The following is a 25,692-nucleotide window of genomic DNA, read 5'->3' as shown; positions in this document are numbered from 1 at the left end:
GAGCACAACAGTTTCTACCCCAAAAAGTCCCAGCTTAGGAGGTAGCACTTTCTGCAGTTCCAGGAACTATGGGGAGGGTTTTTCTCTGCTGAACATTTCTGAGTGGCTCAGTACTCACTGTAACTTAATCCAACCACAGTGTAAAAAGAAATAGGCAAACCCACTGTTTACTGTTTCCATACTATGAAAATATTGTGGAGTAAAGTAACAAAAGAGCTTACAAGCGATCGTCCAAAGATGAGGCAGAGGCCTTACTAGCTGTTTATGCTGGATGAGACCAATCAGCATTTAGCAACAACAACCTGCAAAGAAAAGGTTCAAACTTTCTCATTTGTCAATAGACCGTTTTGCCTTGTTGTGGTTCTTCAGACTGTGGCCCAAATGCAACGAACAGTGAACCTAAAGAACCTTTCAGTTCCAGGACAATTAGTTCCTGAGAGTAAAACTCCAGGAATTTCAGGTTGAAAAGACACTAGAGAAGCTTTAGTAAACATGTTGGTCATGAATCCAGAAAGAGGTTAACTTGTACTGGTTTGAAAAAGAAATGAGATTGTTGGACACAACAAATATTAAATCTGAACGTAAATAGGACGACCTCAAACCGGACAGCGGTGGCCTGTACATTCAAGTGTAATGGAAGTAGGTCCTTCTCAAAGCAGACAAATCAAGTAGTCAAAGGAGAAAAAGCACAAGTGCAAACACTGATGTTAACAGGGGCTTCATTCTGTTAAATGTTCCAGTCGTCAGTCAGCGGGCGTGCACATAGTTGAAAATGGTCTCATCTCTTAAAAATGGGAGTTGAATGTCATTTTTGTCATGAATTCTTTGTCTGCCACATATCAAGGTAAACAATAAAGCTATGTGCGACCACGTATGCAGCAAAAAAACAAAAAAACAAAAAAAGTACGTATTCTTGCGAAATATTCTGGTCTGGAAAGTTCCTAAACTAAATAATATGTACAATCTGTTCCAGCTCTCTTCTGTGATTATTACAATCCACCTGGGGAATGTGAGTGGCACTACAAACCATGCGGATCTCCTTGTATGAAAACCTGCAGGAACCCTTTAGGAACCTGCTCGTCACTGATTCCTCCCCTGGAAGGTACTGTATCGTGTAGCTTAGCTTTTCTCAGAGGGTTGAATACATCTTTTTGTTTAAATTGTGTACATTAAAAATTAAATTAATTGCATTTAATTAACATTAAATTGTGTTTTTTACTGCTGTGTTTAAAATGTTGCTTGGTAATTCATTCCAACAGCACGACCCAAGTATACTCAATGTTTCATGAATCCCAGTGTTAAAAAGCAATTGCTTTCATTGCATAACAGCTGCTGGTTTATTTTTCATCAGGTTGCTATCCAAAATGCCCTCCTGCCAACCCATACTTTGATGAGGATTCAATGACATGTGTTATAAAAGAACAATGTGGCTGTTATGACAAAGAAGGGAGGCACTACAAAGATGGTGACACAGTGCCGGCAACTAAAACCTGTCACATGTGGTAAGTCTGACATTAAATGTAATTCTATTCCAACTTTCTATTGCTCTTGCTTTTTTCAGTTTATGTGATGGGCTGTGAAGGTCCATTTGAGTCAGATTACTTTTTATGTTCCTGTGAATTTTCTTTTCATGTAGATTTTAACATTGTTAAACATATTCACTTGGCCTTCCTTTTCCTTATCAGTACGTGCAGATCAACGACCATTCAATGTCATTTTGAAGAGCAAGGTATGAAAAGACTTGGAAATTTTGTGGATTGGGTGAGGCAGGAATATGGCATTAGAAATAAAAAAAAAACAGAATATGTCTGTTTAATTAGCGGTGTAAATAAATCAACTTCTTATTCTCATTCTTCTTCACAAGGCCAAATTAAATGGCAGGTGAAAATTTGGAGTATTTTCTTAGCTGGATGATGTCTCTGTCGTTAGCACTGCTCCAGTGGGTTCTCAGTTTAAATGAGAAAAGGGCAGCGAACACTGCAACTAAAAATGAACTCATTTGCTATTGAAGCTGAGGAAGGGTCATGGATGCTCCTATTGGTTCACATGGAATGTCAATCAAAATGTCAGTTGCAGCTGTTATGACACAGAGTACTCTTCATTCCAGTGTCCTGAGGTGAAGAGGTTTATTTGAGTCAGGTTTAAAATCATATATATATATATATATATATATATATATATATATATATATATATATATATATATATATATATATATATATATATTTATATACAGTAAATGGAGCCCACCCAAACCTGTGTGAGTATATGAGATTTAAAAATGTTTCTACCATTTTACTAATATTCTCCTTCTCTTTACAGCCTGTAAATGCACTTACAAAGGAAAGACATACCACTCCAGGCAAACCATCTATAACACAACAGATGGACATGGCAATTGCATCACAGCAGTGTGTGGAAGGAATGGTACCATTGATAAGTGGTCACATCCATGCCTGACAACACCTCCACCCACTGAATCCTCAACTACCATCACCCAGCCTCCTACTACTTTTGTTTTTACACCAACTACACCAGGTATAAGGAAAACTATTTTGTGCAAAAGATATGTGAAGTCAAAAAAGTATTTTTTTAATCACTTCATATTTGTATGATGTGTCTCCACAGAACCTAAAACAACAGAAATTGTGACAAAGGTACCTTGTAAGGAAACATGCAATTGGTCAGAGTGGATAAGTTCAGACTACCCTCATTACGGCCCTAACGGCGGAGACAATGAAACTATCCAACATGCCATCCAGAAGGGATATAAGATCTGTGACAATCCAAATGAGGTGGAGTGTCAAGCTGTTCACTATAAAGGGGTCCCTCTTTCAAACCTTAAACAAAAAGTAACATGTAACAAAGACGGACTTGTGTGCAAAAATAGTTTGCAATTTCCCCCAATATGTTTTGATTATGAAATAAGGGTCAAGTGCTGCAAGAAAGTACAATGCAGCACAACCACTCCATCTCCTTCCACAACAATTCCAACCACAACACCTTCAACCACCCCTACGACAAGTCCCACAACAACAACTTCAACGACAGTAACTAGTACAACCCCTTCAACTACAGTAACCTTGACAACCCCTTCAACTACAGTTACCACCACAACCCCTTCAACTACAGTTACCACCACAACCCCTTCTACTACAGTTACTACGACAACCCCTTCAACCACAGTTACCACAACAACACCTTCGACTACTTCAACAACCTCCACCACAACTGAAACTACAACTGCGAGTACCCAGCCAACGACAACTGGACCTTGCCCAAGAGGCCAGCATATGACGTGTAGCTGGTCAAACTGGATCAATCTTGGTCCACCCAAATCAGGCCCCAATGGCGGAGAGAAGGAAACCATCCACAATGTAATCTCTGCAGGCCATCACATTTGTTCAACTCCAGATGACGTCCAGTGTAGAGCTGTTCTGTACCCACATCTTTCCATCTCTCATGTGGGACAAGCTGTGATTTGTAACAAAAGTGTGGGTCTCATCTGTAACAACAACGAACAAGGGCTTCAGCAAGAGTGTTTTGATTATGAGATCAAATTTAAATGTTGTCAGTGTCCAACACCTACAACGATTCCAACCACAACACCTTCAACCACCCCTACAACCAGTCCCACAACAAAGACTTCAACTACAGTTACCACCACAACACCTTCAACTACAGTTACCAACACAACCCCTTCAACTACAGTTACCACTCCAACCCCTTCAACCAAAGTCACTACCACAACACCTTCAACTACAGTTACCACCACAACACCTTCGACTACAGTTACTACGACAATCCCTTCAACCACAGTTACCACAACAACACCTTCGACTACAGTTACCACCACAACCCCTTCAACCACATTTACCACCACAACACCTTCGACTACTTCAGCAACCTCCACCACAACTGAAACTACAACTGCGAGTACCCAGCCAACGACAACTGGACCTTGCCCAAGAGGCCAGCATATGACGTGTAGCTGGTCAAACTGGATCAATCTTGGTCCACCCAAATCAGGCCCCAATGGCGGAGAGAAGGAAACCATCCACAATGTAATCTCTGCAGGCCATCACATTTGTTCAACTCCAGATGACGTCCAGTGTAGAGCTGTTCTGTACCCACATCTATCCATCTCTCATGTGGGACAAGCTGTGATTTGTAACAAAAGTGTGGGTCTCATCTGTAACAACAACGAACAAGGGCTTCAGCAAGAGTGTTTTGATTATGAGATCAAATTTAAATGTTGTCAGTGTCCAACACCTACAACGATTCCAACCACAACACCTTCAACCACCCCTACGACCAGTCCCACAACAACGCCTTCAACTACAGTTACCACCACAACAACTTCGACTACAGTTACTACGACAACCCCTTCAACCACAGTTACCACAACAACACCTTCGACTACAGTTACCACCACAACCCCTTCAACCACAGTTACCACCACAACACCTTCGACTACTTCAACAACCTCCACCACAACTGAAACTACAACTGCGAGTACCCAGCCAACGACAACTGGACCTTGCCCAAGAGGCCAGCATATGACGTGTAGCTGGTCAAACTGGATCAATCTTGGTCCACCCAAATCAGGCCCCAATGGCGGAGAGAAGGAAACCATCCACAATGTAATCTCTGCAGGCCATCACATTTGTTCAACTCCAGATGACGTCCAGTGTAGAGCTGTTCTGTACCCACATCTATCCATCTCTCATGTGGGACAAGCTGTGATTTGTAACAAAAGTGTGGGTCTCATCTGTAACAACAACGAACAAGGGCTTCAGCAAGAGTGTTTTGATTATGAGATCAAATTTAAATGTTGTCAGTGTCCAACACCTACAACGATTCCAACCACAACACCTTCAACCACCCCTACGACCAGTCCCACAACGACTTCAACTACAGTTACCACCACAACACCTTCGACTACAGTTACTACGACAACCCCTTCAACTACAGTTACCACCACAACCCCTTCAACCACAGTCACTACCACAACACCTTCAACTACAGTTACCACCACAACACCTTCGACTACTTCAACAACCTCCACCACAACTGAAACTACAACTGCGAGTACCCAGCCAACGACAACTGGACCTTGCCCAAGAGGCCAGCATATGACGTGTAGCTGGTCAAACTGGATCAATCTTGGTCAGCCCAAATCAGGCCCCAATGGCGGAGAGAAGGAAACCATCCACAATGTAATCTCTGCAGGCCATCACATTTGTTCAACTCCAGATGACGTCCAGTGTAGAGCTGTTCTGTACCCACATCTATCCATCTCTCATGTGGGACAAGCTGTGATTTGTAACAAAAGTGTGGGTCTCATCTGTAACAACAACGAACAAGGGCTTCAGCAAGAGTGTTTTGATTATGAGATCAAATTTAAATGTTGTCAGTGTCCAACACCTACAACGATTCCAACCACAACACCTTCAACCACCCCTACGACCAGTCCCACAACAACGCCTTCAACTACAGTTACCACCACAACACCTTCGACTACAGTTACTACGACAACCCCTTCAACCACAGTTACCACAACAACACCTTCGACTACAGTTACCACCACAACCCCTTCAACCACAGTTACCACCACAACACCTTTGACTACTTCAACAACCTCCACCACAACTGAAACTACAACTGCAAGTACCCAGCCAACGACAACTGGACCTTGCCCAAGAGGCCAGCATATGACGTGTAGCTGGTCAAACTGGATCAATCTTGGTCCACCCAAATCAGGCCCCAATGGCGGAGAGAAGGAAACCATCCACAATGTAATCTCTGCAGGCCATCACATTTGTTCAACTCCAGATGACGTCCAGTGTAGAGCTGTTCTGTACCCACATCTATCCATCTCTCATGTGGGACAAGCTGTGATTTGTAACAAAAGTGTGGGTCTCATCTGTAACAACAACGAACAAGGGCTTCAGCAAGAGTGTTTTGATTATGAGATCAAATTTAAATGTTGTCAGTGTCCAACACCTACAACGATTCCAACCACAACACCTTCAACCACCCCTACGACCAGTCCCACAACAACGACTTCAACTACAGTTACCACCACAACACCTTCGACTACAGTTACCACCACAACCCCTTCAACTACAGTGACCACCACAACCCCTTCTACTACAGTGACTACGACAACCCCTTCAACCACAGTTACCACCACAACACCTTTGACTACTTCAACAACCTCCACCACAACTGAAACTACAACTGCGAGTACCCAGCCAACGACAACTGGACCTTGCCCAAGAGGCCAGCATATGACGTGTAGCTGGTCAAACTGGATCAATCTTGGTCCACCCAAATCAGGCCCCAATGGCGGAGAGAAGGAAACCATCCACAATGTAATCTCTGCAGGCCATCACATTTGTTCAACTCCAGATGACGTCCAGTGTAGAGCTGTTCTGTACCCACATCTATCCATCTCTCATGTGGGACAAGCTGTGATTTGCAACAAAAGTGTGGGTCTCATCTGTAACAACAACGAACAAGGGCTTCAGCAAGAGTGTTTTGATTATGAGATCAAATTTAAATGTTGTCAGTGTCCAACACCTACAACGATTCCAACCACAACACCTTCAACCACCCCTACGACCAGTCCCACAACAACGACTTCAACTACAGTTACCACCACAACCCCTTCAACTACAGTGACCACCACAACCCCTTCTACTACAGTGACTACGACAACCCCTTCAACCACAGTTACCACCACAACACCTTCGACTACTTCAACAACCTCCACCACAACTGAAACTACAACTGCGAGTACCCAGCCAACGACAACTGGACCTTGCCCAAGAGGCCAGCATATGACGTGTAGCTGGTCAAACTGGATCAATCTTGGTCCACCCAAATCAGGCCCCAATGGCGGAGAGAAGGAAACCATCCACAATGTAATCTCTGCAGGCCATCACATTTGTTCAACTCCAGATGACGTCCAGTGTAGAGCTGTTCTGTACCCACATCTATCCATCTCTCATGTGGGACAAGCTGTGATTTGTAACAAAAGTGTGGGTCTCATCTGTAACAACAACGAACAAGGGCTTCAGCAAGAGTGTTTTGATTATGAGATCAAATTTAAATGTTGTCAGTGTCCAACACCTACAACGATTCCAACCACAACACCTTCAACCACCCCTACGACCAGTCCCACAACGACTTCAACTACAGTTACCACCACAACACCTTCGACTACAGTTACTACGACAACCCCTTCAACTACAGTTACCACCACAACCCCTTCAACCACAGTCACTACCACAACACCTTCAACTACAGTTACCACCACAACACCTTCGACTACTTCAACAACCTCCACCACAACTGAAACTACAACTGCGAGTACCCAGCCAACGACAACTGGACCTTGCCCAAGAGGCCAGCATATGACGTGTAGCTGGTCAAACTGGATCAATCTTGGTCAGCCCAAATCAGGCCCCAATGGCGGAGAGAAGGAAACCATCCACAATGTCATCTCTGCAGGCCATCACATTTGTTCAACTCCAGATGACGTCCAGTGTAGAGCTGTTCTGTACCCACATCTATCCATCTCTCATGTGGGACAAGCTGTGATTTGTAACAAAAGTGTGGGTCTCATCTGTAACAACAACGAACAAGGGCTTCAGCAAGAGTGTTTTGATTATGAGATCAAATTTAAATGTTGTCAGTGTCCAACACCTACAACGATTCCAACCACAACACCTTCAACCACCCCTACGACCAGTCCCACAACAACGCCTTCAACTACAGTTACCACCACAACACCTTCGACTACAGTTACTACGACAACCCCTTCAACCACAGTTACCACAACAACACCTTCGACTACAGTTACCACCACAACCCCTTCAACCACAGTTACCACCACAACACCTTCGACTACTTCAACAACCTCCACCACAACTGAAACTACAACTGCGAGTACCCAGCCAACGACAACTGGACCTTGCCCAAGAGGCCAGCATATGACGTGTAGCTGGTCAAACTGGATCAATCTTGGTCCACCCAAATCAGGCCCCAATGGCGGAGAGAAGGAAACCATCCACAATGTAATCTCTGCAGGCCATCACATTTGTTCAACTCCAGATGACGTCCAGTGTAGAGCTGTTCTGTACCCACATCTATCCATCTCTCATGTGGGACAAGCTGTGATTTGTAACAAAAGTGTGGGTCTCATCTGTAACAACAACGAACAAGGGCTTCAGCAAGAGTGTTTTGATTATGAGATCAAATTTAAATGTTGTCAGTGTCCAACACCTACAACGATTCCAACCACAACACCTTCAACCACCCCTACGACCAGTCCCACAACAACGACTTCAACTACAGTTACCACCACAACACCTTCGACTACAGTTACCACCACAACCCCTTCAACTACAGTTACCACCACAACCCCTTCAACCACAGTCACTACCACAACACCTTCAACTACAGTTACCACCACAACACCTTCAACTACTTCAACAACCTCCACCACAACTGAAACTACAACTGCGAGTACCCAGCCAACGACAACTGGACCTTGCCCAAGAGGCCAGCATATGACATGTAGCTGGTCAAACTGGATCAATCTTGGTCCACCCAAATCAGGCCCCAATGGCGGAGAGAAGGAAACCATCCACAATGTCATCTCTGCAGGCCATCACATTTGTTCAACTCCAGATGACGTCCAGTGTAGAGCTGTTCTGTACCCACATCTATCCATCTCTCATGTGGGACAAGCTGTGATTTGTAACAAAAGTGTGGGTCTCATCTGTAACAACAACGAACAAGGGCTTCAGCAAGAGTGTTTTGATTATGAGATCAAATTTAAATGTTGTCAGTGTCCAACACCTACAACGATTCCAACCACAACACCTTCAACCACCCCTACGACCAGTCCCACAACAACGACTTCAACTACAGTTACCACCACAACACCTTCGACTACAGTTACCACCACAACCCCTTCAACTACAGTGACCACCACAACCCCTTCTACTACAGTGACTACGACAACCCCTTCAACCACAGTTACCACCACAACACCTTCGACTACTTCAACAACCTCCACCACAACTGAAACTACAACTGCGAGTACCCAGCCAACGACAACTGGACCTTGCCCAAGAGGCCAGCATATGACGTGTAGCTGGTCAAACTGGATCAATCTTGGTCCACCCAAATCAGGCCCCAATGGCGGAGAGAAGGAAACCATCCACAATGTAATCTCTGCAGGCCATCACATTTGTTCAACTCCAGATGACGTCCAGTGTAGAGCTGTTCTGTACCCACATCTATCCATCTCTCATGTGGGACAAGCTGTGATTTGTAACAAAAGTGTGGGTCTCATCTGTAACAACAACGAACAAGGGCTTCAGCAAGAGTGTTTTGATTATGAGATCAAATTTAAATGTTGTCAGTGTCCAACACCTACAACGATTCCAACCACAACACCTTCAACCACCCCTACGACCAGTCCCACAACAACGACTTCAACTACAGTTACCACCACAACACCTTCGACTACAGTTACCACCACAACCCCTTCAACTACAGTTACCACCACAACCCCTTCAACCACAGTCACTACCACAACACCTTCAACTACAGTTACCACCACAACACCTTCAACTACTTCAACAACCTCCACCACAACTGAAACTACAACTGCGAGTACCCAGCCAACGACAACTGGACCTTGCCCAAGAGGCCAGCGTATGACATGTAGCTGGTCAAACTGGATCAATCTTGGTCAGCCCAAATCAGGCCCCAATGGCGGAGAGAAGGAAACCATCCACAATGTAATCTCTGCAGGCCATCACATTTGTTCAACTCCAGATGACGTCCAGTGTAGAGCTGTTCTGTACCCACATCTATCCATCTCTCATGTGGGACAAGCTGTGATTTGTAACAAAAGTGTGGGTCTCATCTGTAACAACAACGAACAAGGGCTTCAGCAAGAGTGTTTTGATTATGAGATCAAATTTAAATGTTGTCAGTGTCCAACACCTACAACGATTCCAACCACAACACCTTCAACCACCCCTACGACCAGTCCCACAACAACGACTTCAACTACAGTTACCACCACAACACCTTCGACTACAGTTACCACCACAACCCCTTCAACTACAGTGACCACCACAACCCCTTCTACTACAGTGACTACGACAACCTTTTCAACCACAGTTACCACCACAACACCTTCGACTACTTCAACAACCTCCACCACAACTGAAACTACAACTGCGAGTACCCAGCCAACGACAACTGGACCTTGCCCAAGAGGCCAGCATATGACGTGTAGCTGGTCAAACTGGATCAATCTTGGTCCACCCAAATCAGGCCCCAATGGCGGAGAGAAGGAAACCATCCACAATGTAATCTCTGCAGGCCATCACATTTGTTCAACTCCAGATGACGTCCAGTGTAGAGCTGTTCTGTACCCACATCTATCCATCTCTCATGTGGGACAAGCTGTGATTTGTAACAAAAGTGTGGGTCTCATCTGTAACAACAACGAACAAGGGCTTCAGCAAGAGTGTTTTGATTATGAGATCAAATTTAAATGTTGTCAGTGTCCAACACCTACAACGATTCCAACCACAACACCTTCAACCACCCCTACGACCAGTCCCACAACAACAACTTCAACTACAGTTACCACCACAACACCTTCGACTACAGTTACTACGACAACCCCTTCAACTACAGTTACCACCACAACCCCTTCAACCACAGTCACTACCACAACACCTTCAACTACAGTTACCACCACAACACCTTCGACTACTTCAACAACCTCCACCACAACTGAAACTACAACTGCGAGTACCCAGCCAACGACAACTGGACCTTGCCCAAGAGGCCAGCATATGACGTGTAGCTGGTCAAACTGGATCAATCTTGGTCAGCCCAAATCAGGCCCCAATGGCGGAGAGAAGGAAACCATCCACAATGTCATCTCTGCAGGCCATCACATTTGTTCAACTCCAGATGACGTCCAGTGTAGAGCTGTTCTGTACCCACATCTATCCATCTCTCATGTGGGACAAGCTGTGATTTGTAACAAAAGTGTGGGTCTCATCTGTAACAACAACGAACAAGGGTTTCAGCAAGAGTGTTTTGATTATGAGATCAAATTTAAATGTTGTCAGTGTCCAACACCTACAACGATTCCAACCACAACACCTTCAACCACCCCTACGACCAGTCCCACAACGACTTCAACTACAGTTACCACCACAACACCTTCGACTACAGTTACCACCACAACCCCTTCTACTACAGTTACCACCACAACCCCTTCTACTACAGTGACTATGACAACCCCTTCAACCACAGTTACCACCACAACACCTTCAACTACTTCAACAACCTCCACCACAACTGAAACTACAACTGCGAGTACCCAGCCAACGACAACTGGACCTTGCCCAAGAGGCCAGCATATGACATGTAGCTGGTCAAACTGGATCAATCTTGGTCCACCCAAATCAGGCCCCAATGGTGGAGAAAAGGAAACCATCCACAATGTCATCTCTGCAGGCTATCACATTTGTTCAACTCCAGATGACGTCCAGTGTAGAGCTGTTCTGTACCCACATCTTTCCATCTCTCATGTGGGACAAGCTGTGATTTGTAACAAAAGTGTGGGTCTCATCTGTAACAACAACGAACAAGGGCTTCAGCAAGAGTGTTTTGATTATGAGATCAAATTTAAATGTTGTCAGTGTCCAACACCTACAACGATTCCAACCACAACACCTTCAACCACCCCTACGACCAGTCCCACAACAACAACTTCAACTACAGTTACCACCACAACACCTTCAACTACAGTTACCACCACAACACCTTCGACTACAGTTACCACCACAACCCCTTCTACTACAGTTACCACCACAACCCCTTCAACCACAGTTACCACCACAACACCTTCGACTACTTCAACAACCTCCACCACAACTGAAACTACAACTGCGAGTACCCAGCCAACGACAACTGGACCTTGCCCAAGAGGCCAGCATATGACGTGTAGCTGGTCAAACTGGATCAATCTTGGTCCACCCAAATCAGGCCCCAATGGCGGAGAGAAGGAAACCATCCACAATGTCATCTCTGCAGGCCATCACATTTGTTCAACTCCAGATGACGTCCAGTGTAGAGCTGTTCTGTACCCACATCTATCCATCTCTCATGTGGGACAAGCTGTGATTTGTAACAAAAGTGTGGGTCTCATCTGTAACAACAACGAACAAGGGCTTCAGCAAGAGTGTTTTGATTATGAGATCAAATTTAAATGTTGTCAGTGTCCAACACCTACAACGATTCCAACCACAACACCTTCAACCACCCCTACGACCAGTCCCACAACGACTTCAACTACAGTTACCACCACAACACCTTCAACTACAGTTACCACCACAACCCCTTCAACTACAGTTACCACCACAACCCCTTCAACCACAGTCACTACCACAACACCTTCAACTACAGTTACCACCACAACACATTCAACTACTTCAACAACCTCCACCACAACTGAAACTACAACTGCGAGTACCCAGGCAACGACAACTGGACCTTGCCCAAGAGGCCAGCATATGACATGTAGCTGGTCAAACTGGATCAATCTTGGTCCACCCAAATCAGGCCCCAATGGCGGAGAGAAGGAAACCATCCACAATGTCATCTCTGCAGGCCATCACATTTGTTCAACTCCAGATGACGTCCAGTGTAGAGCTGTTCTGTACCCACATCTTTCCATCTCTCATGTGGGACAAGCTGTGATTTGTAACAAAAGTGTGGGTCTCATCTGTAACAACAACGAACAAGGGCTTCAGCAAGAGTGTTTTGATTATGAGATCAAATTTAAATGTTGTCAGTGTCCAACACCTACAACGATTCCAACCACAACACCTTCAACCACCCCTACGACCAGTCCCACAACGACTTCAACTACAGTTACCACCACAACACCTTCGACTACAGTTACCACCACAACCCCTTCTACTACAGTGACTACGACAACCCCTTCAACCACAGTTACCACCACAACACCTTCAACTACTTCAACAACCTCCACCACAACTGAAACTACAACTGCGAGTACCCAGCCAACGACAACTGGACCTTGCCCAAGAGGCCAGCATATGACGTGTAGCTGGTCAAACTGGATCAATCTTGGTCCACCCAAATCAGGCCCCAATGGCGGAGAGAAGGAAACCATCCACAATGTAATCTCTGCAGGCCATCACATTTGTTCAACTCCAGATGACGTCCAGTGTAGAGCTGTTCTGTACCCACATCTATCCATCTCTCATGTGGGACAAGCTGTGATTTGTAACAAAAGTGTGGGTCTCATCTGTAACAACAACGAACAAGGGCTTCAGCAAGAGTGTTTTGATTATGAGATCAAAATTAAATGTTGTCAGTGTCCAACACCTACAACGATTCCAACCACAACACCTTCAACCACCCCTACGACCAGTCCCACAACAACGACTTCAACTACAGTTACCACCACAACACCTTCAACTACAGTTACCACCACAACCCCTTCAACCACAGTCACTACCACAACACCTTCAACTACAGTTACCACCACAACCCCTTCTACTACAGTGACTATGACAACCCCTTCAACCACAGTTACCACCACAACACCTTCGACTACTTCAACAACCTCCACCACAACTGAAACTACAACTGCGAGTACCCAGCCAACGACAACTGGACCTTGCCCAAGAGGCCAGCATATGACGTGTAGCTGGTCAAACTGGATTAATCTTGGTCCACCCAAATCAGGCCCCAATGGCGGAGAGAAGGAAACCATCCACAATGTCATCTCTGCAGGCTATCACATTTGTTCAACTCCAGATGACGTCCAGTGTAGAGCTGTTCTGTACCCACATCTTTCCATCTCTCATGTGGGACAAGCTGTGATTTGTAACAAAAGTGTGGGTCTCATCTGTAACAACAACGAACAAGGGCTTCAGCAAGAGTGTTTTGATTATGAGATCAAATTTAAATGTTGTCAGTGTCCAACACCTACAACGATTCCAACCACAACACCTTCAACCACCCCTACGACCAGTCCCACAACAACGACTTCAACCACAGCCAAAACTACAGTCCATTCACCTTCAACCCCAACTAAAATTCATGTTGTGACAGGGTCAACCACTGAACCAACTCCTCAACCACAGTGTGTTTGCCGTCATAATAATCAGTCATTCTTGTCTGGTAAGTACAAAGTAGAAACCTTTATTTTCACAGATTGATATTTGTCACATCTTTAGCAGACTCCAATCTGATTATTGTCTGATGTAAACAATACTCTTTTTTCGTTATTTCCAAACATGATTGCTAATTGAGATTCCACAAAGCTTCGGAAGTTTTTAGTGGTCTTCAAAGCTTAGGTAGTTTGTAGTTGTCTTCAAAACTTAGAAAGTATGTTGTAGTCTTCAAAACGCAAGAAGTATGTTGTCATCTTCAGAACGCAGGAAGTTTGTAGTTGTCTTCAAAGCTTCGGTAGTATGTAGCAGTCTTCAAAACTTAGGAAGTATTTTGTAGTTTTCAAAACGCAGGAAGTATCTAGTAGTCTTCAAAGCTTGGGAAGTATGTAGTAGTCTTCAAAACGTAGGGAGTATGTAGTCGTCTTCAAAATGTAGGAAGTATGTAGTAGTCTTCAAAACGTAGTCAGTATGTAGTAGTGTTTAAAACGTAGTAAGTATGTAGTAGTCTTCAAAACGTAGGTAGTATGTCGTAGTCTGCAATGCTCACCATTGGGGGGGGGGGGCGGTTGTCCTGCTGGGGTCGTCTTGCCTGGGTAAATTGGCAATGTACAATAGAGGCAAAAAGTGACTTTGAATAAGCAGTTTTATTTTTTTCAGTTTAATTATTTTTCTATTTTTTTATTTGTTTGACTGCATTAAATGGTTGCATGCAAATTCAAAAGTATAAACACTCAGAACTGCATCTTCGCTGGACCAGAAAGCCTCATTGAACAGTGGCTGTGTGTGTGAATTTTTTAATGAAAATGATCAGGACACGTAGTACATTTGCTGTACATCTGCATGATCCGTGACATATTGTAACATATGTTATCACATGTTCTGAACGTCATGTGACTCATTTTTAACACTCTCGCGTTGTGTCTCATTTTCAGGTGCGCTCGTGTACAATGTGACCGACGATGATGGCTATTGTTATTTAGGGTACTGCAGTAAGAGTTGTCACATCGTACCCAAACACCAGCATTGCTATGTCCCTCCACCATGTCCCAATGTTACACATTGTCCAACTGAGAAGCCTGTTGTGTGTGCAAATAACTTCCCTTCGGTTAAAGTGCGGGATGATCATGGATGCTGTTTCCACAATGAATGCCAGTGTAAGTGACACCTCCCTCTCAGAATCTGCTAGGCTGGAATATCATCACATTAAATATGCACACAAAATCTAATAAGCAGATGTTAAAATGTTTTTCTTTTCAAATGATAGCTGTGAATACTGTGATGACGTGATATGTAATAATGTTACACTCTCTGTACTGCATCAAGGTATCTGCTATGGTTGGGGAGATCCCCATTATGTCACCTTCGATGGAACCTACTATGGTTTTCAAGGCAACTGCTCCTACTGGCTGGTGAAGGAGATTTTGCCCAAATACAACTTCAGCGTCATGATCGACAACTACTACTGTGCTGCAGTTGATGGCTTATCCTGTCCTCAGTCAATCACCATCTTCTACAAAAGCTACAAGATCTTTATTACACAAACGCACATCAACGGTGCTTTCTCAAACCAGGTGATCACATGGCACCGTCAGCCAGCCCTGCCCTGTCTGTCGAAGCTGCTTGTCAACGCTTGTTTTAGACGTCACACTGATCATGCTTTTGTTTCAGATTTTTGTGAATGACAAGCGCATCAGTCCTGCATACCAGCTTGGTGACTTCTTCAGGATCACCACCACTGGTATCGAGACAGTCGTTTTTATCCCTAAAATCCACGCCAAGATCACTTTCTCAGGGCTCACATTCAGTATCAGCCTGCCATACAGTGAGTTTGGCGGCAACACCTGGGGACAGTGCGGTGAGTTCTGCTTTAGGAATGAATAATATCTTGCAGGATTTAAACTTAAGCAAATGTGGTGAAGTGTACATCCAGTACTGAAACTTTTAGTGCACTGCAAACCGAGTGGCTTTAGTGATGTCACTGTTTTCTAACGATGAGGGTTCTTCTAGGAACATGTGACAACAACCGCACAGACGACTGCATGTTGCCTGATGGAAAAATCGATCCATCGTGCCCTAATATGGCACACAACTGGAATACTGACCACAGTCACTGTGAACCTCCCCCACCCCCACCCACCCCTGCGCCGCACTGCAATAAATCCATCTGTGAGATCATCAACAGCCGGTAGGAAGGTTAACATTTCCAAAGGTTGAACTCTGTCGTCATATGACGCGCCACAAGCACTGTCTCACACACGTCTAAGAAGTGTTGTGTTTATAAGTGTGGGATTGGGAGGCGTATTTCTGTTTTCATCTCAAATGAGAGACAGTAAAAGGAAACTCCAAGGAGGAAAATTCAGCAGCGCAAGATAGCCTTTGCCCCCACAATCAATCGTTATTGCATGATTGCCAAAGAGAGCTTGCTTTCAATGAGTGACCTTTCTTCATTGAAGTCAAGGACAAATTCGTCATCTCCACGCCTGCTGCCACTGCAGGGGGAGGAGTTTTATTAGAAATTAAAAGCAACAGTGAATCATTTGTTGGTGGTGTGTTTGGCCTTCAGATGACATCGTGGTTTGTGTCCAGTATCCACACTGATCACGAATCCCATTTTTCCCAGTGTGTTTGAACCTTGCCACGAGATCATTGACCCCAGGCCGTTTGTTGTGGGCTGTGAGTTTGATATGTGCAACACCCACCGTCATGACATTGGATGCACCAGTTTGCAAACCTACGCTACGCTGTGCGCTCAAAACGGAGTGTGTATCGACTGGAGGAGCGCCACCAAAGGACGTTGTGGTATGCAACTTGATGGAAAAGCAGTGTCACAGGTTGTTCACAATTTACCAGGCACAGGACAGCACCAACTAAAGCCGGATGTTTGTTGTCTCTTCAACACTAAACAGATTATAAATGTTCAAGTCCTAAAGTTTACCAAGCCTGTGGCCCTCCTGTGGAGCCTACTTGTGTTCAGTGGTATGAAAACCAAACACACACGCAGTCAACTATCATGCATATAGAAGCAGTTACAACCTTCATGCAGTAAGTGCTTGTTTCTACAGGTACAATCAGAAGTTCATCCATGTGGCCAACGAGTTCAGTCCTATGACAGACAGGCAGGAGGGCTGCTACTGCCCACCCAACACCTTCCTCCTCTCCTCCTCCTCAGACGAATGTGTGCCCAATTGTGGTGAGCACCAGCGCCGTTAGTTACGATGACTACGCAGCCATTTTACACATTATCCAGCAGCTTCATTGTCACTCACCATCTGTCTTGTGTTCGCGTTCATTTCTATTTGGCCTGCATCTCTCAAAAAAAAGTTCTTTCCACATAAATTAATTTGCTTCATGTGTCACCCAACAGAATTTTGTCCACGAGGAAATGGAAAATGGGCAAAGGTAAATGATTTGTCTGAAGCTCTGTGGTATTTAACCCTGGGGTGGACCAGTAATATCTGATGATGTTTGGCTCCTCAGGCCAATGAAACCTGGACTGAAGGCTGTGAGGAGTGTATATGTGAGGCGGACACTCTGCAGACCACCTGCCGGCCCATGGTCTGTCCACCAGGTCCACCGCTCCGCTGTGACCAAGAGGGTCAGGTCAAGCTCAAAGACCCCACTGATGTATGCTGCTGTCCAAGTGAGAGGTGTGGTAAGTAAACCAGAAGAGTTCTTGTCTATCAGTGCCCCTGAGCATTCTAGAATTTGATTGGCTGGCTGGTGAAGTCTACAGCCTGCAATGTCACAACAGTGCAGTCCCATTAGCTTAGCATGGTGGTCGTCTTTTACCCATCCTTCCATATCTTTCCACCATTGTCTAGTCAAGCACAAGCCCACGCCACTGCCCTCTAGGCTGCGTCAGCTAACGGAGCTAACGGTTGCTGTGTCTTTGAACAGTGTGTGACGCCAGCAAGTGTTCCGGTGTCGCTCCAACCTGTTCGGCTGGATTCACTCTCAAGACCACGATGGGAGTCTGCTGCCCAAGTTACTCATGCGGTAGGTCTGTGTTACCGTTGCTGCAGAGCCAGCCTCCATTCAACCCAACCTGAGCTGTACTTTCATTTCCTGGACCTTCTTGTTCTTTTGGCTTTTGCCAGTTATTTTTTCATTTACAGTTTTATTCCCCTACAATTGAATGGATTTCTCTCAAAAAATTTTCAAATTAAAAATCCAAAGGCAAAACTTTGAGACATGACAAGGAAATATATTTCTAACGATAAAGATGTCATTATTAACCTCTAAAAATAGGAAATCCCAGGTATAAGAAGCATTCCTCAGGCTTTTGAAAGTGAAATGAATCAGTCTTTGGCCATTTGTTGAGGACCCCATGGTGGTCCCTGGTCCTTACCTTCTGAACCTTTGTGATCGTTTTTACACGTTTAAAATGTGTTTATTGATTTTTCTCCTTCTTTCGCAGAGCACCGAAATGTGTGTGTGCACAATGACGTAGAATATCAGGTGAGCTCTCACGCCGCCATCATGTGATGGCCAATGATTGGAAGACAGCACAAATGAAACACAATCACTTTGTTCCAGACTTCAGTGGCAGGATTGTGTCACGGTTGTAGATCCAGACCGTCTGTGGGCGGAGCAACTGCTGCTAGTGAGCCGTTACAGTGACTGACACAGGAAACAGATGAAAATTAGTCATTGTTTTAATGGCAAGGGCACTATATTTCTGATTATAGGAATTATCTGCTTAAAGGTCAGGGAAAAATATTCATTCACAGGCATTCACAGGCAAGTTTTATATGAAGTATTTTTTGTTGAGTTCATTTGCTAATTTTCTGGCAAAGGCATTCCTTCTTTTTTTTTAACAGTTTCTAATTTGCTACTTCATGTAGTTCACAACCCTACGGAGGTTCACGTGTCTCAGAAATAGTGAAAAAGAACTAAATTCAATTAATTGTAAAATAAAAGTTATTCTTTTTTGCCACTATAAACAGTTGGACTATATGAGAACGTAAATTTATAACTTGACAATTTAATAGTCAATGGTCAGAAACCTGTGTATGAAGACAGGAAATGTTTTAGCTTTGCAGTTATACTTCAGATTTCTGCGATAAACGTACGGTGCCGTGTGGAGAGATTTCATCTGGTTTGAGAGATGTATTATCCACATGAATAATCTATGCTGAGTGTCTGGTGCTGTCCCTCCAGGTTGGAGCCCAGGTGCCCATGGCATCATGTCAGAAGTGTATTTGTAGTAACCAGAAAGATGCCAGCAGCCTTCTGCATGTGATAGACTGTCAGGAGCTGCTGTGTGACACCAACTGTCCTCTGGTAAGATCAGTCTATCACAGACTTACACTCCATTACTTTCAGAAATAATTCTGCAATTTAGAAAAGGTACTTGTTCAGATTGTTCTTGGTTTGCTTTGACAAAGATGGTACCAACTCATACATTATTAATTATCCTCATCCAAACTGGGTCTTATGTCAGAACTTTCTTTGCTTAAATGCTGAGTTAGCATTGAGTTCTCTCTTCAGGGTCATGAGTACCAGACAGTTCCTGGCCAGTGTTGCGGGAAGTGTGTCCAAACAAGTTGCATGGTCACACTGTCAAATAACACCACACACTCAATAAAGGTTGGTAAATACATTCACCTGCCTCATGATCAGGTACACTCACATCACACTGAAGTTATACAACAGCCCTGAAATACAGGAAAACACCAACTGTTTGTGATCGAGGCTCGTTATCCATCGTCTCCAGAGACATACAAGATAGAGCCCCTTCTCCAGAGAGCTGAGACCCAGGCTAGTTAGCTTAGCACAATGACTGGTAGTGGGTGGGAAGTGTTAGCGTAGCTCCCTCTCTGCCTGCATTAATATCAGGAGGGTTGTGTGTAACCTTGGTGATGAATACCAGTTTAACATGAGGAGACGTTGTAGTGGTAGAATCAGACACGTAGCAGGAACTACTTTCCTGACTGGGAGCAGTGATTTGACGCAGCACCTCCAAAGCTCCACTGGAACTTGGGTCAACAGAACCAAAGGTTTGTTGAGGACTAGAAGAGCGACTGCTGCTACTGATGATGAGGAGGAGGAGGAGGATTCCTGCTGGACACACCAGCATCCTGGACCTGAGCTAGCTGATGCTAACACTTCCACCCACTACCAGCCATTGGGCTAAGCTAACTAGCCTGGACCTGAGCTAGCTGATGCTAACACTTCCCACCCACTACCAGCCATTGGGCTAAGCTAACTAGCCTGGGTCTCAACTCCAGAGAGGGGGCTCTATCTTTCTGTTTGGCCCTGGGGACAATGGACATCGAGACACTTTCACCAGAAGTCTCTTCCATAAATTTCCTTAAATCTGTTTAAAAGCTGTGAAGCTGTTGTGGGTCACAGTGGGAGGCATTCCTAAAATGCTGGGGGTCTCATTCATATGGATGAGGGTTTCCTCGGCAACCTCCTCGTTGGGACACATGCTGCATATGTGTACCACTTCAATTCTGTGTTATATTGTTAAATTAAAAATGGAGTCACATTATTTTTCAGCCCAACAGCGCCTGGTCCCTGCCTGGGAACATGTGTGAGAGGTACGAGTGTGTGAGGATGGCAGATCAGTTCATCACAGTTGAAACCAAAACCATCTGTCCTCCCTATGACCAGGATCAATGCATCCCAGTAAGTGGAATATTAAAATATTCACTGATGATGCCATGTGAGGATGACGTGGCATGAGCACACCGCCCCCTAGTGTCTAGTGTGACTCCCGACACAATGAACTGACTAATGATGTGAATGTGTGTCTCCAGGGAACAGAGACCACGGCTCCAGACGGATGCTGCCACGTCTGTACGTATCATTTACACCCCCCTTACAACAGTTCTGGCAGCCATACTTGGGAGGCTGATCACAAATAAATCAACAGACTCCAGAGCGGCAGACAAACCTCCGATGAAGTAGTTGAGGATTATTCCTCACACATCGTAACATCCCGATGACATTCCCAGGTGGTCACATTCTGGAAAGGTTAGGGAACATTCAGGATGTTCTGGGAACGTTTAAAGGTGGCAATGTTATAAACAACTCACAATTGTCTTTTTGCATACACACGAGGGCCTCTGACGATTCTACTAACACACCAGACGTAAAATAAGACAACCCATGTGGACCAGTCTGATGAGGGTGGCTTGGTCCTGAGACTCAAACTGTTCAGATTTGATGCCCTGGAGTGGAGTGGGCAGTCATGACCTGTAGAAGTGGAAGTAGCAGCTCATGCTTTCGTTGGTACCCACATCACCGAAGTGGCTTTGTTAAACTAGGAAAGGAGAAATGTCACCGTGGGTTCTACTGTCAGTCTGGGAACTTCAGTCAAGGACATGTCAGTTTCTGTTTCTCACACCAAATCCCACACGTTACCTCAACAGATGAGACAGCAGGAGAACCACACTCTTCATTCATTTATCACCCAACATTTCTCCAAACACCAACCTGTTGTCAAGACTGATGGGTTCCATCCTTTATTCTCTCCCCTAAACATTTCCAAATCATCCTGAATGTTCCTTCAATATCCACCAAATAACATCTAGCTAATCTTAGAACAGCAAATCTTGGCTGCGCTGCAACACCGTGGAGGTAAGGTTCTACAGGAACGATCCCATAACAGTCCGACTGTTCCCTGATGTTCCTCCACATCAAATCCTGCCACCATTAAAGAGCTGCTGGCCTCCACCAGCAGAGGCCTGAGTAACAAAGTCAGAAGGAAGAAGAATATCTGACTCTGAGAGTCACATGTCCTCAACATGTCTGGCTGACTGTGGAGTTAAAAATCAATGAATCGAGTTGTGATTGCCTCTCAACGAGAATCCTTCTGCCCTGCCTCAGGTATCCTGAAGGCTCAGCCATGCAGTGTTTCCAGCAGTGCTGTGTACCTGGAGAGCCAGGGCTGCCACGCCAAAGAGCTGGTCAATGTCACTTCCTGTCGTGGATCCTGTGGTACCTTCTCCTTGTGAGTCCTACTCAGGGAATTCTAGTTGTTCTCGTCTAATGAAGCATTTACATGCGTAAAAAGTCACAAACATTTGCGCACTTGTGAGATGTCAAGTTTTCAGGATCTGGATTTCTTTCCTCAGATACTCGACCAAACTGGGATCGATGCAGCACACCTGCTCCTGCTGCCAGGAGGTGGCCACATCGGAGCGCCACGTCCAGCTCTCCTGCCCCGACCACTCTCAGATAACCTACACCTACACGCACATCGAGGCCTGCCAGTGCCTCAAGACAGAGTGCTCCACCCTCGGCCACAGCGACGTGGCGACCGCACCCTCAACAGTGAAGTCACGTCGACGCAGGAGAGTGTAAACCAACAGACATAATCAGCCTTATCTGCATCCCTTTATTTATGTCTGATGTACTTAGTTTAGATTGATAACATGATAGACCCATAATGATCTCTTTAATAAAGTTGACAGCTGCAGGCCGTGTGTCAATCCTGGTCTCTGTGTGTGTGAACGCTTTCTTAAGAGTAAAAAGATGGAGAACCAGATGAGATGTTTTTAGTATTTATATTCCATCTTGAGGCGGCCCGGTGGAGCAGTGGTCCTCACTGTGGCCTCACAGCAAGAAGGTTCCGGGTTCAAGTCCTGGCTCGGGCACAGAATCTTTCTGTGTGAGTCTCCATGTTCTCCCTGTTCCTGCTGGGTTCTCTCTGGTACTCCAGCTTCCTCCACAGTCCAAAGACATCAAGAGGGACCAGGTTAATCCAGACTCTAAATTGACCGTAGGCGTGGCTGGGAGAGCCAATGGTTGTCTGTCTCTATGTGTTGGCCCTGCCATGGACTGGTGACCTGTCCAGGGGGAAGGCTGGTGGGATAGGCTCCACCCCCACCACCCTCAACAGGAGAAGAGGGGGAACATGGAGGGATGGAGGGATGGATGGAGGGAGGGATGATGGATGGATTCCAGCTTAGTATTTATCGTCCCCTCTTTATTCGATGTGAATGCTCGTTCTGGAGGCTTCTTCATCTGCACAATGACAAACATTGATAGATTAAAGTCTAAAGAGGGACATCAGGACTGAGGTTCCATGTCGATTAAGTTCTTCAGAGCCAAACTTAACAGATCAAATGTTCATCCTTGGCTCAGACGCAGACACAAAGGAAGACAGATGCCTTCATCATGATTTGTAGATCTACAGAACAGGACAATAAACATTGAAGAAGAATATTGTGTACAAACATCAAAAACTAATAAAGGGAGGAACAAGATCCTCCTGACGATGCAGATGTGTTGGAGCTGACTTGTTATAATGTTTTTATTGCTATTTTTGTCTTCTGAGGTTCCCATCACTGGACCCTCCAACATTTTATCATGTTAGTCGTGGTGAGTCAAGATGGAGGCCAGCGCTCTCTCACACACACGGAATCTTCCTACGGTCCAGACCCAAGTCCCCTGGAGGAGCTCAGCTGCTCTGTGAGCCGCAGCTTTGGGCTGAATGAGGCTGCGCTAAACCTTCGTTCCTTTGAACCCCCGTTCCTTTAAACTGAGTGCAGAATTTTGTTTATCATGAAAATGTGACTGTGACAAAGCTGTGGAACCAGGGAGCTTCACTGGGAAACACCTGGTGTGTAAGGGGGTTTAATCCACCAGGCTGGGTTTGATGTTCACTGTGTGGGTGTGAGTGTGAGTGTGAGTGAGGGTGAGGGTGAGTGTGTGTGAATGTGAGTGTGAGTGAGGGTGAGGGTGAGTGTGTGTGAGGGTGAGGGTGAGTGTGAGTGTGAGTGAGGGTGAGGGTGAGTGTGGGTGAGGGTGAGGGTGAGTGTGTGTGAGTGTGAGTGAGGGTGAGTGTGTGTGAGGGTGAGTGTGAGTGTGAGTGTGAGTGTGTGTGAGGGTGAGTGTGAGTGTGAGTGTGAGTGAGGGTGAGTGTGAGGGTGAGGGTGAGTGTGTGTGAGTGTGAGTGTGAGTGAGGGTGAGGGTGAGGGTGAGTGTGTGTGAGTGTGAGTGTGAGTGTGAGTGAGGGTGAGGGTGAGTGTGTGTGAGGGTGAGGGTGAGTGTGAGTGTGAGTGAGGGTGAGGGTGAGTGTGGGTGAGGGTGAGGGTGAGTGTGTGTGAGTGTGAGTGAGGGTGAGTGTGTGTGAGGGTGAGTGTGAGTGTGAGTGTGAGTGTGTGTGAGGGTGAGTGTGAGTGTGAGTGTGAGTGAGGGTGAGTGTGAGGGTGAGTGTGAGTGAGGGTGAGGGTGAGTGTGTGTGAGGGTGAGTGTGAGGGTGAGTGTGTGTGAGGGTGAGTGTGAGTGTGAGTGTGTGAGGGTGAGTGTGAGTGTGAGTGAGTGTGAGGGTGAGTGTGTGTGAGTGTGAGTGTGAGTGAGGGTGAGGGTGAGTGTGTGTGAGGGTGAGTGTGAGGGTGAGTGTGTGTGAGGGTGAGTGTGAGTGTGAGTGTGAGTGAGTGTGAGGGTGAGTGTGAGTGAGGGTGAGGGTGAGTGTGTGTGAGGGTGAGTGTGAGGGTGAGTGTGTGTGAGGGTGAGTGTGAGTGTGAGTGTGAGTGAGGGTGAGTGTGAGTGTGAGTGAGTGTGAGGGTGAGTGTGTGTGAGTGTGAGTGTGAGGGTGAGTGTGAGTGAGGGTGAGTGTGAGGGTGAGTGTGTGAGGGTGAGTGTGAGTGTGTGGGTATGAGTGAGTGTGTGGGTATGAGTGTGAGTGAGGGTGTGAGTGAGTGAGGGTGAGTGTGGGTGTGAGTGAGTGTGGGTATGTGAGCGAGTGAGTGTGTGTGTGAGTGAGTGAGCCAGTTTGTGTGTGTGGGTGTGAGTGAGTGTGTGTGTATGTGAGCGAGTGAGTTTGTGTGTAAGTGTTTGTGTGAGTGTGCGTGTGTGTGTGTGTGTGTGTGTGTGTGGGTATGAGTGTGTGTGTGTGTTGTTCCAGCTCCACCTGTGGCAGCCCATTCATCAAGCGGGGGTGTGAGCAGCCCCGTCTCCATTCTGGCAGCTTCACCCACATCCGGCTCCCCGTGGACTTCCTGGCTCTGAGTGTTTGTCCAGGAGATAAAGGTCTCTAGAACGATCTCACCACACGGCAATGACAGAGTGGATAAACACGGCACTTAAACACTGAGAACAACACAAAATCTTACACAAACACTCCCTGGGTGACACAGTGCCATTGAGCAAGGAGTCAACACACACAAGTCAGGTCGTGGGCGGAGCCAGCAGCTATTCAGAGTCTCAGCCAACAAGGATGTTGACTTGATTCAACTTTTATCAAACTCCTTTCATCCGTCAGAGCAGCCATCGTTGAGGCGAACGCTGAACGATGGCACGTTGATCAGCAGGAGAGGAACAGAGCGTTGCTGCGACGTCAACTTTCCAAAACATTCAAAGAAATCTGAACCAGCGCCTCGCAGGAAGCAATCATAAATGTCCATTAAAAAAATACATTGTACGTTTTCTTTTGGTAAAAGCATTTTTTTTGATGTTGTGGATTCTTCAGTGGTCAA

General features: G+C 45.6%; 1 protein-coding gene across 1 annotated transcript in view; it reads left to right on the top strand.

Moving 5' to 3' along the window:
• The window catches only part of LOC147269820 (mucin-5B-like), a 39,284-nt gene extending 16,611 nt beyond the window's left edge, over positions 1-22,673 (top strand). Inside the window, exons 26-67 of the mRNA XM_086196375.1 lie at positions 974-1,102; positions 1,352-1,502; positions 1,686-1,729; positions 2,322-2,537; positions 2,628-2,794; positions 2,929-3,056; positions 3,105-3,184; positions 3,575-3,901; positions 4,262-4,450; positions 4,841-5,026; positions 5,417-5,605; positions 5,996-6,184; positions 6,575-6,736; positions 7,127-7,312; positions 7,703-7,891; positions 8,049-8,280; positions 8,338-8,825; positions 8,861-9,049; positions 9,440-9,520; positions 10,019-10,207; positions 10,598-10,786; positions 11,177-11,362; positions 12,332-12,409; positions 12,908-13,066; positions 13,457-13,672; positions 15,193-15,414; positions 15,584-15,831; positions 15,929-16,115; positions 16,268-16,445; positions 16,881-17,059; positions 17,167-17,236; positions 17,323-17,450; positions 17,625-17,659; positions 17,738-17,912; positions 18,158-18,256; positions 18,678-18,718; positions 19,421-19,543; positions 19,751-19,849; positions 20,765-20,893; positions 21,025-21,064; positions 22,097-22,220; positions 22,345-22,673. Coding sequence (XP_086052501.1) covers positions 974-1,102; positions 1,352-1,502; positions 1,686-1,729; positions 2,322-2,537; positions 2,628-2,794; positions 2,929-3,056; positions 3,105-3,184; positions 3,575-3,901; positions 4,262-4,450; positions 4,841-5,026; positions 5,417-5,605; positions 5,996-6,184; positions 6,575-6,736; positions 7,127-7,312; positions 7,703-7,891; positions 8,049-8,280; positions 8,338-8,825; positions 8,861-9,049; positions 9,440-9,520; positions 10,019-10,207; positions 10,598-10,786; positions 11,177-11,362; positions 12,332-12,409; positions 12,908-13,066; positions 13,457-13,672; positions 15,193-15,414; positions 15,584-15,831; positions 15,929-16,115; positions 16,268-16,445; positions 16,881-17,059; positions 17,167-17,236; positions 17,323-17,450; positions 17,625-17,659; positions 17,738-17,912; positions 18,158-18,256; positions 18,678-18,718; positions 19,421-19,543; positions 19,751-19,849; positions 20,765-20,893; positions 21,025-21,064; positions 22,097-22,220; positions 22,345-22,573 — 6,845 coding nt within the window. The 3' untranslated portion in view covers positions 22,574-22,673. The remainder of the gene's footprint in view (positions 1-973; positions 1,103-1,351; positions 1,503-1,685; positions 1,730-2,321; positions 2,538-2,627; positions 2,795-2,928; positions 3,057-3,104; positions 3,185-3,574; positions 3,902-4,261; positions 4,451-4,840; positions 5,027-5,416; positions 5,606-5,995; positions 6,185-6,574; positions 6,737-7,126; positions 7,313-7,702; positions 7,892-8,048; positions 8,281-8,337; positions 8,826-8,860; positions 9,050-9,439; positions 9,521-10,018; positions 10,208-10,597; positions 10,787-11,176; positions 11,363-12,331; positions 12,410-12,907; positions 13,067-13,456; positions 13,673-15,192; positions 15,415-15,583; positions 15,832-15,928; positions 16,116-16,267; positions 16,446-16,880; positions 17,060-17,166; positions 17,237-17,322; positions 17,451-17,624; positions 17,660-17,737; positions 17,913-18,157; positions 18,257-18,677; positions 18,719-19,420; positions 19,544-19,750; positions 19,850-20,764; positions 20,894-21,024; positions 21,065-22,096; positions 22,221-22,344) is intronic.
• Positions 22,674-25,692: the final 3,019 nt, after the last annotated feature.

The sequence above is a fragment of the Aulostomus chinensis genome, chromosome 2 (genome assembly GCF_037954235.1).
Source record: "Aulostomus chinensis isolate RoL2024-O1b breed Wild chromosome 2, RoL_Achi_v1.0, whole genome shotgun sequence".
Lineage (NCBI taxonomy): Eukaryota > Metazoa > Chordata > Actinopteri > Syngnathiformes > Aulostomidae > Aulostomus > Aulostomus chinensis.
This window is presented reverse-complemented; position numbering and strand designations above follow the sequence as displayed.